This window comes from Chanodichthys erythropterus, chromosome 7 (assembly GCF_024489055.1).
Source record: "Chanodichthys erythropterus isolate Z2021 chromosome 7, ASM2448905v1, whole genome shotgun sequence".
NCBI lineage: Eukaryota > Metazoa > Chordata > Actinopteri > Cypriniformes > Xenocyprididae > Chanodichthys > Chanodichthys erythropterus.
The window spans coordinates 7,863,753-7,877,159 of NC_090227.1; the positions used below are offsets into that span (position 1 = coordinate 7,863,753).

A 13,407-nucleotide genomic window follows, 5' to 3' on the forward strand; every position below is an offset into this window, starting at 1 on the left:
AATGCAAGTTTAATTCTTTTCACTGTTATAATATCAAAGGTGAAAACTAGCAGAACGGTAAGTTATTGAACAAATATTAATTTTCATGGTATCCCACATGCAAAAAAAGAAAAAGAAAAAAAATAATAATTTAAGTGAATTTTTTTATTTTGCAAATTATGTTCTATTTATCATGTAGGCTAAAAGTAGCAGTTCTCTGCTATAAGTGTAAATAGTAATTAGATGCTATTTATATCTTATAGTGGCAGATACATACTATTTGCACCTCAGTGTTGTTGTACATTAACAGGATGCAATAATAACAGAGTGTAAATTATTTTATCATTATTAAACACTCGTTAGGCAATTTACTTCCACTTTTAGAACATTTTCTAAAAAGAAAACAAGACTAAATATCTTATATCATTGTTTTAAATAGAAAATCCATCTTGATTTAAGAATATTTAGATATTTGTACTTGAAATAGGACAAAAAATACTCAGTAAGAAAAGCATTTTTGCAGCGTGAATGAATGAATGAACTATTTACACATCACTTGCACTTTAAAAAGTGAGAGGAGACCGAAAGAAACTCTGAAGAAAACCTGCTTTTGACCAGGTTAGGTTCACAGAGTAATTTACCATGGTAACTGACTCTGAGTTACCTCTTTTTCAGAAACGGTCTTGACTTACCCTGCTTTCTCAGGTTTGACATACCTGCCATTATGAAACGGAAAACCCAGAGTTTCCCTCATTTCAGAGTTAACATACTCAGAGTTTTCACTTAACCTCTTTTCTGAAACGGGCCCCAGGTGTATTCAGAGCGCCGCCATTACTGTTTACAATGCGTGGAATGGTGCACTGTGATTGGTTGAGCGGATGTATCATATTCTGCAGAGAAGGGAGATTGGCGTTTGTCGCAGTTTGGAAAGAAAGGGAGAAAACATGACAGAATACCACAGCGGATATCGCATTTTGAGTCAAATTAAAATTTGACTTTTCAATACCGACCAGATACAATACAGATTTTGGTGGAAACTCATTAAAAAAAATAAAAAAAAATAAATGGTGCTTATTGCGTTTTGGAACCATACTCTTCATGTATTCTTACATTTACTTTTACAGCAAAAAGACACATATATACCATGACCTTAAAGGAGATATTTTTTTAGAAAAGTCTAAAAAAAAAAGAAAAAAGCTGTGCGTGGGCAGAAGGAATATTGAAGATTGTGTACAACACGTTTTTTAGCAGTTTTGATCAAGCTGATAACCCACCCCACCCCCCTCTCCTTTTTTTCTTTTTCTTTTTTTTTTTTGCGTATCAAATATGATACTGCAGGCTTTAAAGGGTTTAAAATGCATATTTCTATAGCACATAATTATGATTTTAGCCCATATATCTTGATAGTTATGAATACTGTATGAGGATGAACTTTCATTTAACATTTAGAGTGGCCCTTAAAAAATATCAGGATGCTTAAGACATACTTCATTGAGTTGCAGACCTTAGATATCTTAAATCTTAAATGTCTTGAACTTAAATACCAAAATCATATACATCATAATCATATAAATATCAGAAGATGCATGTGAGGTTATTATATTATATTATATTATATTATATTATATTATATTATATTATATTATATTATATTATATTATATTATATTATATTATATTATATTATATTATATTATATTATATTATATTATATTATATCATATCATATATCATATATCATATCATAATATCATATATCATAATATAATATATAATATAATATAATATAATATAATATAATATAATATAATATAATATAATATAATATAATATAATATAATATAATATAATATTATCCATATATATGTATTTGATATTTTGTAATCTAATGCAAAGACATCCGTTTAAGTCTGGCTAATAAGTCCAAGGATCTTTTGGTGCTGCTGTATGTGCAGTTGTCACATTTATAAAATGTCTTGGGCTGTTGCACTATTGATTGTGAGGTCAATGTTCTAGAGCAGCTGCTCTGGATATTTCAGGCGATAGAGTTCATGTGAGCAATGCAATCCATCATATAATAGCACCTCAGGCCTCTGCTAAACCTACAAAGTACCTACATGAACCGAAAGAAAAAATAAAACATAGGCCGAGTGCAGAGGAAGCACAAGCTTCCTGTCACAAGCTTTTATTAATGAGTTCAGGCTTCCAAAAAGCAACCGGGAAGATGCCAAGGTGGAATTTCATGTGAGAGGGGCAAAAGTTGTGAGTAATGTGCTGATCCAACACCTACAAACTGAGATATTTAGAGGTGTGCTGCCCCGTAGAATTTTATGTTGCAGAGCTAACTGATTGCAGTATAAAATCACTCAGTAGCACTTTATTTTAATAGTCCACCTTCTGAGATTCTGCTAAGTAACTTTGCAACTACCAGTCATTAGAATATCGGTAGACTGGCTGCTTAATGTCTGCTAATGCTTTATTTTGAATGTCCACCAAAAGACTTTCTACTCACTATAAGTAACTTTGCTAATAGATGTCAACATCAACTTCTACAAATTCTACTAACCCTAACCCCAACCTAACAGTCTACTAATACTCTTGAGAGTTAGCTGACAGTTACTTATAATTAGTAGAATGTCTAAAGTGGCTTTACTCTCCACAACACTGCTGTAGTTATCAGATGGGCTTCTTTTGTAATTTTGTCTGGCTACAATAAGACGGAGGGTGGAGTTAGTAAATAGCCTCTGTCAACAAGGCAGACTATTTGCACTTAGTGCAAAAAGCCAGATGTAAGTGCAGCCAGGACACACTGTAAATTTTCTGTAGTATCGATACATTGATACTGCAGTGTGTTGTAATTCATATACATTACATGTTACATTTTATTTTCAGAATTTCATATATTTTTGTTGATTTGTAATTAGAAGTATTTCGGTAACACTTTATTTTAGGGTCTATTAACTAGTTGCTCATTAGCATGCATATTACTAGAATATTGGCTATTTATTAGTACTTATTAAGCACATATTAATGCCTTATTCTACATGATCTTATTCTACATTCTTAATCCTATCCCATAACTAAACTCAACAACTACCTTAATAACTACTAATAAGCAGTAAATTAGGAGTCTATTGAGGGGAAAGTTGTAGTTAATAGTTTATTTGTGTTCCCTATAATAAAGTGTTACCAGTATTTGTAACCCTGTTGATACAAAAACTTAAAAAGCTTCCCTGCAGTTTTCGACACAATAAAAGCTTGAGTGTTCAGTTCTTGCAAATGACAATATTTCATTAAGATAAGATATATTAAGACATAAATATTGCAATTTTACTATTGAAGTGTAAAGTAAAATAATTTACTTATGATTTTTAATGCAACATGGTCATCCGCCATGTTGTCATGTAACCTACACTTGCATTTCTTACCTATCATCCACCTCATGGGATACCTCGTGGGATAGTAAATGCATCAAATGCATAATACTATACTTTTACTATAGTGCATGCTTTGTAAAATAATACATTTGGGTGTTTGCATCATATAACTTGCTCCTTATTTATGGGTTTTCTGACATACTGTAGTAAACTTGATCGGTAGCTTACATGCTATAGCATTACACTTGTGATGCGGTCACGATAAAAGAGATTAAACACAAAGCTAAAATGGCATGGAAAATGTGTTTTTATCTCATATTTACTTTTGTTAATAACACTATTGGTTAGGTTTAGAGTAATGTTTAGAATGCGACAGAGCATTAAGATTTTAACACCACTTACCAGATATTTAATTTCGGAACATCTGCAATACATACAACAACCATTGAAATTATGTTTTTGATGAAACTGAACAACATAATACAAACCCGATTCCAAAAAAGTTGGGACACTGTAAAAATTGTGAATAAAAACAGAATTCAATGATGTGGAAGTTTCAAATTTCAATATTTTATTCAGAATACAACATAGATGACATATCAAATGTTTAAACTGAGAAAATGTATCATTTTAAGGGAAAAATTTAAATTCCATGGCATCAACACATCTCAAAAAAGTTGGGACAAGGCCATGTTTACCACTGTGTGGCATCCCCTTTTCTTTTTATAATGGTATGCAAACGTCTGGGGACTGAGGAGACAAGTTGCTCAAGTTTAGGAATAGGAATGTTGTCCCATTCTTGTCTAATACAGGCTTCTAGTTGCTCAACTGTCTTAGGTCTTCTTTGTCGCATCTTCCTCTTTATGATGCGCCAAATGTTTTCTATGGGTGAAAGATCTGGACTGCAGGCTGGCCATTTCAATACCCGGATCCTTCTTCTACGCAGCCATGATGTTGTAATTGATGCAGTATGTGGTCTGGCATTGTCATGTTGGAAAATGCAAGGTCTTCCCTGAAAGAGACGACGTCTGGATGGGAGCATATGTTGTTCTAGAACTTGGATATACCTTTCAGCATTGATGGTGCCTTTCCAGATGTGTAAGCTGCCCATGCCACACGCACTCATGCAACCCCATACCATCAGAGATGCAGGCTTCTGAACTGAGCGCTGATAACAACTTGGGTTGTCCTTGTCCTCTTTAGTCCGGAAGACATGGCGTCCCATTTTTCCAAAAAGAACTTCAAATTTTGATTTGTCTGACCACAGAACAGTTTTCCACTTTGCCACAGTCCATTTTAAATGAGCCTTGGCCCAGAGAAAACGCCTGCGCTTCTGGATCATGTTTAGATATGGCTTCTTTTTTGACCTATAGAGTTTCAGCAGGCAATGGCGAATGGCACGGTGGATTGTGTTCACCAAAAATGTTTTCGGGAAGTATTCCTGAGCCCATGTTGTGATTTCCATTACAGTAGCATTCCTGTATGTGATGCAGTGCCATCTAAGGGCCCGAAGATCATGGGTATCCAGTATGGTTTTCCGGCCTGGTTGGTTTTCTTTGGATGATATTATGCACTGTAGATGATGATAACTTCAAACTCTTTGCAATTTTTCTCTGAGAAACTCCTTTCTGATATTGCTCCACAATTTTTTGCCACAGCATTGGGGGAATTGGTGATCCTCTGCCCATCTTGACTTCTGAGAGACACTGCCACTCTGAGAGGCTCTTTTTATACCCACTCATGTTGCCAATTGACCTAATAAGTTGCAAATTGGTCCTCCAGCTGTTCCTTATATGTACATTTAACTTTTCCGGCCTCTTATTACTACCTGTTGAAATCCAAAAAGAGCCAATATTTGGCATGACATTTCAAATTGTCTCACTTTCAACATTTGATATATTATCTATATTCTACTGTGAATAAAATATAAGTTTATGAGATTTGTAAATTATTGCATTCCTTTTTTTTTATTCACAATTTGTACAGTGTCCCAACTTTTTTGGAATTGGTTTGTATGATTCTGCATATTTTGTCGGTACTACTGGCATACACACTGTTTTGCACACTGAAGTATCACATGCAGTAAAAATCTGACATAAGTTAGCAAGATGGCTAACATTCCTTATATGAGCTCTAGGTTATTGAATTTTAAGGTAATGGTTTTAGCTGGATGCTAACGCTTACATGCAAACACAAACAGGTTCCTGCATTTTTCAAAACATTATGCTGCCACAGAGAATTACGGTAAAATGTAACCTGTCACCTCATAAACCAGCTAAATGAGTCATATTTTCTGGTAAACTTTATTGCTATACTTCATCAGCAGTAAACCAAGAAGCTAACTTGTAGAGTAAACACTGACAATGAAAACCTGATAATGAATGCCAATTAGTTTCCGTCATGACTGAAACACCCTGAACTTGGAAAGTCAGAGCCTGCGTCCCAGTATGCATACTATCCATCCTAAATAATATGTTACATTAGTAATTTTCAGTACTATTTAGGGCAGATAGGGTGGATAGTGTGCACATTGGGATGCAGGGAGATTTTTCCCACTGGGGTTTAGAACAAAAGTATGTACTTTTCCATCGCAAGCAAAGTGTACACTTTTTGTAGTGTGTCATTTAAATATGTGCATCAAGACTTCTAAATGCTTAGCTCCCATTTAGTGTTGTGACATCATATATGGTGTAGTCTATATGTAGACTTAACTTTGTGTATCTTTTTTTTATTTTTCTTCTTTTTTTTTTTAGGTGTGATGGGGGAGTATGAGCCCAAAATTGAAGCGCATTTTCCCCAGACGGTGCTGGCAGCCAAAGGCGTCACAGTGAGGCTGGAGTGCTTTGCCCTTGGGAAGTAAGTACACTGGCATAATCCCCCACCCCCACCCAAACTGCTTCCCGACGTGTGCCACCTGAAGGTGCCTTTCTGTTGCACAAAGACAGAACATTCACCGCCGCCCCCTTGAAACACCTCTTTTGCTGTTGCAATCATTAATAATCATAATTACGACCAATTTAACCAGTCAAACCACTTTCTTTTCAGAGTAGAGAGCAGAATGCGTCCTCCAGAGAAGAGATGGGATAGCTATTTTTACTCAGCTTTGCTGTTAAATGAGCTCTCCAGAAGTATTGAACTCTGCGCCATAACTGATATAGTGGCAATTTCACTGTGATTGGTGTAGAAACAGCGCCAGGATTCGGCCCCTGGGAGCTGTATATTGTCGTAATAGTTTGAACGTGCGGCAGAGGTTGCAGGCCAGGGGTCATGAGGGAGGAGAGCGATTTGAGAGTCTGTACATGCCATTGTTTGGAGGATGCTTTTAATATCTGCTCTTTTCACATATGGTCAAGGATTGCACTGTGAGAAATGAAAGTGTCCAATATAGGCCTACAGCCGGAAGGCAGAAAAGCACTCTGACATTCAGTCAGAGCAGCGCATTGCCTGTAAATGATGGACTGAGGAGGCTTTTCCCCATACATACTTAAGATGTACCTTGCCATGGCCAGTGTTTTACTGAGCAGAAATATCTGGCATAACTTGGGGTTGTTTTTAGCTAAAAGCAAATATATGAGTGCTACTGTATATAAAGCTGGCTATCTGACATGCTAACCTTATATTCCTTTAAAATGATTTGGTAACACGCTATAAAGCATTAGTTAAGCATTAGGAAATAGTTAATTAATCATTTATAAAGCATAAATAGACATTAATAAGCAGTTTATAAATACACCTATCAATGCTTTGTTCTTGATTTATAAGCATATAATGTGTTTAATATTTGTATGTTCATACTTTATTAATGATCAATTTATCATTTTTAAATTATGCATTACTTTATTTACAAACCAGTTATTTAGGAGTTGTCAGTGGTTCATAAGATCATTTATAAAGTGTAAGTAAATGATTAATAAACAATTTAAATGTACATGTATGCATCTTATTATTTAGACATATAGTAATAGTTGCTCAGTGTGTTAATAAATGCTTTATTAACACATATTCCTACTGTAATTCATGATTAATTCAGGTTGTTATAAAACATTTTGTAGTGTTCAGTTAACTATTTTTGCGAGCTCATCTAAAGTGAGGACTATTGATGCCTTGTAAAGCTTTTAATAAAGGGGGAAAAAATTAAACTCTACAACGGGTAACTTGATTAAAAATTAAAAAAAAAAATAAACCTCTGCTATTTCACAGAAAATAAAAGAAAACATAAATGTGCAGTAAAATGAAACTAAGCCTATATGCAATCTGATATAAAAATAAATTTCTGTAAAGTGTAAACATTGCTTAATAAAAAATTACCAGTGCCAGCAGGAGTGTCAAAATACAACAAATAATGTTTTTATAAAACAATGATAATGTAATAAAATATTTCACAATATCAAAACGACCTCAGAACAGCAGTGCAGAATATACCTGAGCCTTTAAATCTCTTTTGCAAAGCTTTACGTGGCATAAATAGTCCTCACTTTAGATGAGCTCACAAAAATAGTTAGCTGACAACTTCTAAATGTTTTATAACTACCTTAATTAATCACGAATTACAGTAGGAATATGTATTAATAAAGCATTTATTACCACACTGAGTAACTATTACTATATGTCTAAATAATAAGATGCATAAATGTATGTTTAAATAGTAATTTACTTACATTTCCTAAATGATCTTATGAACCACTGACAACTCTGGTTTGTAAATAATGTAATACTTCAGATTTAGATATGATAAATTGATCATTCATAAAGTATGAAAATACAGTTATTAAACACATTATAGATATGCTTATAAATCAAGAACAAAACATTTATAGGTGTATTTATAAACTGCTTATTGATGTCTATTAATGCTTTATAAATGATGAATTGATAGTTTACTAATGCTTAACTAATGCTTCATAGTGTGCAGTTTTTATAAGGTGTTGCCAACACCTTTTTTTTTTTCTGCAATTAAATAAGAAAATAAAACAGATATTGAGATACTACTTAGATATTGTAGAGATAGATGCACACATCAACCCAGGAAAATATCAACCCAAGAGATATTTAATTTGATAAAAAAGATAGTACTAGGCACACTTTTCAAGCTAAACATTTCACATAAGGAAATCAGTTTCTTAGATGTAAAATGAAACAATAGGTTTTTGATTCTTTCTTGTCTTGACGTGTCACATTATTCCCTTTCCCCCATTACTTGCTGTTCTGTTTTGACTGTCTTATAAACAATAAAAAGGCTGAAATTAAAAATATATCATTATATAATGTAAAGAGAAGTTACATGATTTATTAGCACTTAATTCTTTAACACAAATTATTAATTAATTTATTCAATCATTCATTCATTCACTCACTCACTCACTCACTCACTCACTCACTCACCCATTCACTCACTCACTCACTCACTCACTCACTCACTCACTCACTCACTCATCTACTCTCTCATTAATTCACTCATTGCTTCAGTCATTCACTCATTCAGAAATTCACTCACTCATTTATTCACTCATTTGATATTTTGTTTATTAATTTTAGCTTTGTGTTTATTTTCTGCTTTATTTTTATTCATCATTGTCAGGTTACATTCAGTAGCACTTTCTTTGGGATCCTCAGATTGGAGCTTAACAGAACCGATATGGCATTTTGCATAAATGGAATGCATTTCTGCATTTTAAATACATAATCCAGTGTCATCGTGCTGTAATTCTGTTTGCGTTTGTTATTTGTAATGAATAATTCAAATGCAAAGCCTATCAAGCGCAAACACCTTCTAAGCCAAACTGCTCTAAGGGCCCAATAATTGTTTACAGTGTCTTCAAGGACCCCTTTGTGAGGAAATGCCGTTTACAATTAATTATCCACATTAGAATAATAAGTCATTACTTAAACCTAGACATTAATCTATGTATTCTTGGTGGCTTCTCTCTCTCAGTACAATTAAACTTTACAGACTCTTAACTCGCTGCTCAGCGAATGAAGAAATCACTGAGATCTCACCAATGGTCTTTTCCTTCACTCGCAGCTCATTTAGGTCTGATAGTGAATCCTTCAGTGAACTTTAGGCCTTGTCTACCTTACCCACAAATAAAATATTTATCAGTGCATGTTATTAGAAAATGCCACTCTTTATAATGAACCAAACTGAACTAAGAATTACTTTTAGCCTCACGCTGTCAGTCAGTATGTATGACAACCTAAGAGTCAGGGCGACTGAGGGCTTGACATTGTGTGCGGGGAAAAGGCTAGAGCGTATATTGTCAATAGCGCGGGCGGTCTGCCCGAAATGTCTGCAGGGATGCTTTTCAGAGGCGGCATTGTACCGTACACTTTCAAAGGCAAACTGCCAGCTTATAATGGTGAATGGGTCTGGTGCCGAAAATGTTACCGGGGCTACAAAAGGGGCCGCTTTCATGCATGCTGGCATTTTGTTGAAGGTACTGTATAACCTTTCTGGAAGGTTCTCACATCACTTAAGAAATAATGGTCACATATTTTGTTATGAAATCTTCTATTCAAATGATTTGCTCTCTAACATTTTCAGGGTTATGCAAACAATATGATTAGTAATATACTTCAATTTTTAGTCATAAGAATTTATTGGAGTGTAATTTTGGCACGTTTTAGTTGGAAAATAATAATTACATTATTTCAAATTATTTAATTTATTTTAAGGTTAGGTTTTTGTATACTCTACCATTCAAAGTTTGGGGTCAGTAAGTCATACAACATTGTGGAGATAATAAATATTAACCATATAAAGCATACTGTATCATCTTTGATACAGGCTTTCAGGGAATGGTTATTTGTACATCTCTCAATCATTACTGCTGTATGATGTTATTCACATATTATCAAATATTATCCACACCTACCAATGCACTTGATCTCTAAAGTGACACTTTAAGATTCAATCACTGCAGACAAAACGTTTGTTCTACAACCCTGCAAGTTTTATCACAGACCCATCATGATTTAAACTGACAGGTCAGAAACTTTATCCTGTGTGGATAAATGTCCTTGTACAATTTAAGCGGATGTAGAGGGACAGAAGGACTCAGAAATGTGACGTTTTTATCGTTGGGCCTGTGGATGATTGATGTCGGTGCTGGGGTTTTCCTCGGCGTCACATTTCCATCGTTGGAAAGCTGTGAAATGGAGCTGTCACTATGTAGCAGTGCTGATTGTGTCTGATAGAGCGGGTTATCTACGCGCGGGCGGCACACCTAGGAGGTCATATCACACGCCCGCTGCAGCCACAAATAGGGATGGATGGCAGTGTACAAATACTGCTTATCTGCACAGCTATCTAGACGTTTATTGTGTTACCCAGTACACAGCCACTTACAGAGTGCTGCCATATCAGATTGTCCTGTTCGTACTTTCAAAAAAGACCACGTTATCAGCTCTACAAATTAGCGCAGATACACGTTTTGGCCAGAGATAAAAGAATTGCTTTTAGAAAGTGCTTTTTTAAGATGAAGTAAATACTTTTTGCACTGCTAGCATTGCCAGACGCAAAAGTTGGGTTTCGTAAGGTTGTTATGTGATGATTTATGCCTCAAGTCACATTGATTTCAACTTTTTTTTTTTTTTTTTTTTTTTTATAAATTGTGTGTAAAAGCCAAAAAGCCAAGGAAATACTCTACTTCCTGAAGAGCTCATCAACCATTCAGAGATGTTGCTGTTTCCTTTCAAACCTTGCCAATACATTGGAATTGTTTGCGACTCAGCAGTGATGTCCACTCCCATGTAGTATTGCGAATGAATCAAATCACTTCCGCTACAGTGTAAATTATACTACTTTAATATTTAGGGGGGAAAAAAGTATATAATATATATAATAATAATAATAATAATATATAATATTATATATATATATATATATATATATATATATATATATATACAGTACAGTGCTAAAGTCTTAGGCACGTCAGTATTTTCACCCCCCAAAAAAGATTTTAAGCCAGTTATTTTTATCTTTTGCTGTAGTGTGTCAATAGGAAATATCCGTTCACATTTACAAACATTCATTTTGCCATTAATTGTAATAATCCAGTGAGATTTTTGAATACACAAGGAGTCTGACAACAGCCGGTGCTCCACATAGAGATCTGATCTCACCATCATCGAATCCGTCTGTGATTACATGAAGAAACAGATGAAACTGAGACAAACTAAATCGAGGAGAACTGTGGCCGTGTCTCTAAGATGCTTGAAGAAACCTGCCTGCAAAGATACGGTACTGTGAAGAGTATTTTGTGTGAAACAATAGTTTGTGTGACCAACCTTTGCATTTAAAACAGCTCTTGTCCAGGTACACTTGGGCATAATTTTTCAGGTAGCTTTGGAGGCAGGTTTCTTAAAATCTCTTGGAGACACGGCCACAGTTATTCCGGATTTGATTTGTCTCAGTTTCTTATGTTTCTTCATGTAATCACAGACGGATTCGATGATGGTGAGATCAGATCTCTGTGTGGAGCACCGACTGTTATCAGTCTTATTGTATATTCAAAAATCTCACTGGATTATTACAATTAATGGCAAAATGAATGTTTGGAAATGTGAACGGATATTTCCTATTGACACACTACAGCAAAATATATAAATAACTGGCTTAAAACATTTTTTGGGGATGAAAATACTGACGTGCCTAAGACTTTTGCACAGTACTGTGTACAGGATATATATATATATATATATATATATATATATATATATATATATATATATATATATATATATATATATATATATATATATATATATACTTTATTGATATAAAGATGATAATAATTTGTAGTGTAACCCACCACAAGTGGGTGAATAACTGGCCACAGGCTGTAGTAAGAATGTATTGCTTGTACAAGCTTTTATTCACAATAATAAATACCAAATTTTGTATAAAAACAATTAGATGTTTAAAACACGAGTACACATCATTCAGCAAGGAGAAAGAAACAAAAACAAAACAAATTTATGACAAACCACAGGGCTCCAATCAGGGCACAACTATACGTGTGTAGGAAAATATAGCCACTACTTGCAATGCACACTCCAAATGCAGTACAAAAATCCACGGCACTCAAAAGGATAAATAAATCACCAGGAACCACAGAAGAATGCCCACCACCTCACCAGTGCCAGTCACACCCTTGGAGGAGACCCTGCAGCTGCCATGGAAGATGAAAAACTAAAAAGAAAAAGAAAACAGTATCAATTGAAAGCATACAATAATATAAATACACAACATCCAAAGAAAAATGAGGGTAATTCACCAAAATAGAAGAAATCAAATAGTAACAATAGTCGTGCTAGTCCTTTAAATTAACTGGATTAAAGAAAAAAAAGGAATACATCAACCACACGGTTCTTCTTTAAAAGGAACCTAATTCGCTCTCACTCATTCAACACTCTGAAGGCTGCATCACCAAGCCAATCACCATCAACACACAAGGACTTCTTGATAAAACAAATACATACGACTGCCTTATGCCCCACGTTCAAAAATCACATAAAGGTGACCTGATGCAAGTTCACGCTTATTTCCGAGTGAATGAATGAAACGAGGACGCGCAGTACTTTCGTGCGTCTATTTATAGCACGCCAACTACGTAATGACACAATTCTTAAAATTGTCCCAAAGACTATTGGGAGTTGTAGTCCCCAACCCATACGTCAACCGGTTACAGTAGCATAAACACACATTTTTAAGTTGATTACTCCAAAAAAAAAAAAAGTTGTTCCAACTACCAGAGTTTTAGCCCTGGAACCAATTAGGCTAATTTTATCTATTTCAGTTTAAAACAACAGGTATCATAGCACATGCTAGCATATGGAAGTAAATTAATGCCAAATGTTTTTGAAATAAAAAGCTTGTTGAATTGCTCTAACTGAAAAAAAATATGCATTACATTAGCTGTACTTGCATTTAGATGCACTGTATTTTTAAGGCTTGCATTTTTATGGGATGAAATTCAACACAGTCGTATATTTAAGCTGTGAATATTTCAATTAAAAATATTTCACACACATTTTCATTATCAAAAATT

The 13,407-nt window shown here is 34.5% G+C and overlaps 1 protein-coding gene across 1 annotated transcript in view; it reads left to right on the forward strand.

Annotated features, from left to right (window-relative positions):
- The window catches only part of cntn5 (contactin 5), a 204,115-nt gene that overhangs the window by 82,211 nt on the left and 108,497 nt on the right, over positions 1 to 13,407 (forward strand). Inside the window, exon 6 of the mRNA XM_067388973.1 lies at positions 6,109 to 6,211. Within this exon, the coding sequence (XP_067245074.1) occupies positions 6,109 to 6,211 (103 nt within the window). The remainder of the gene's footprint in view (positions 1 to 6,108; positions 6,212 to 13,407) is intronic.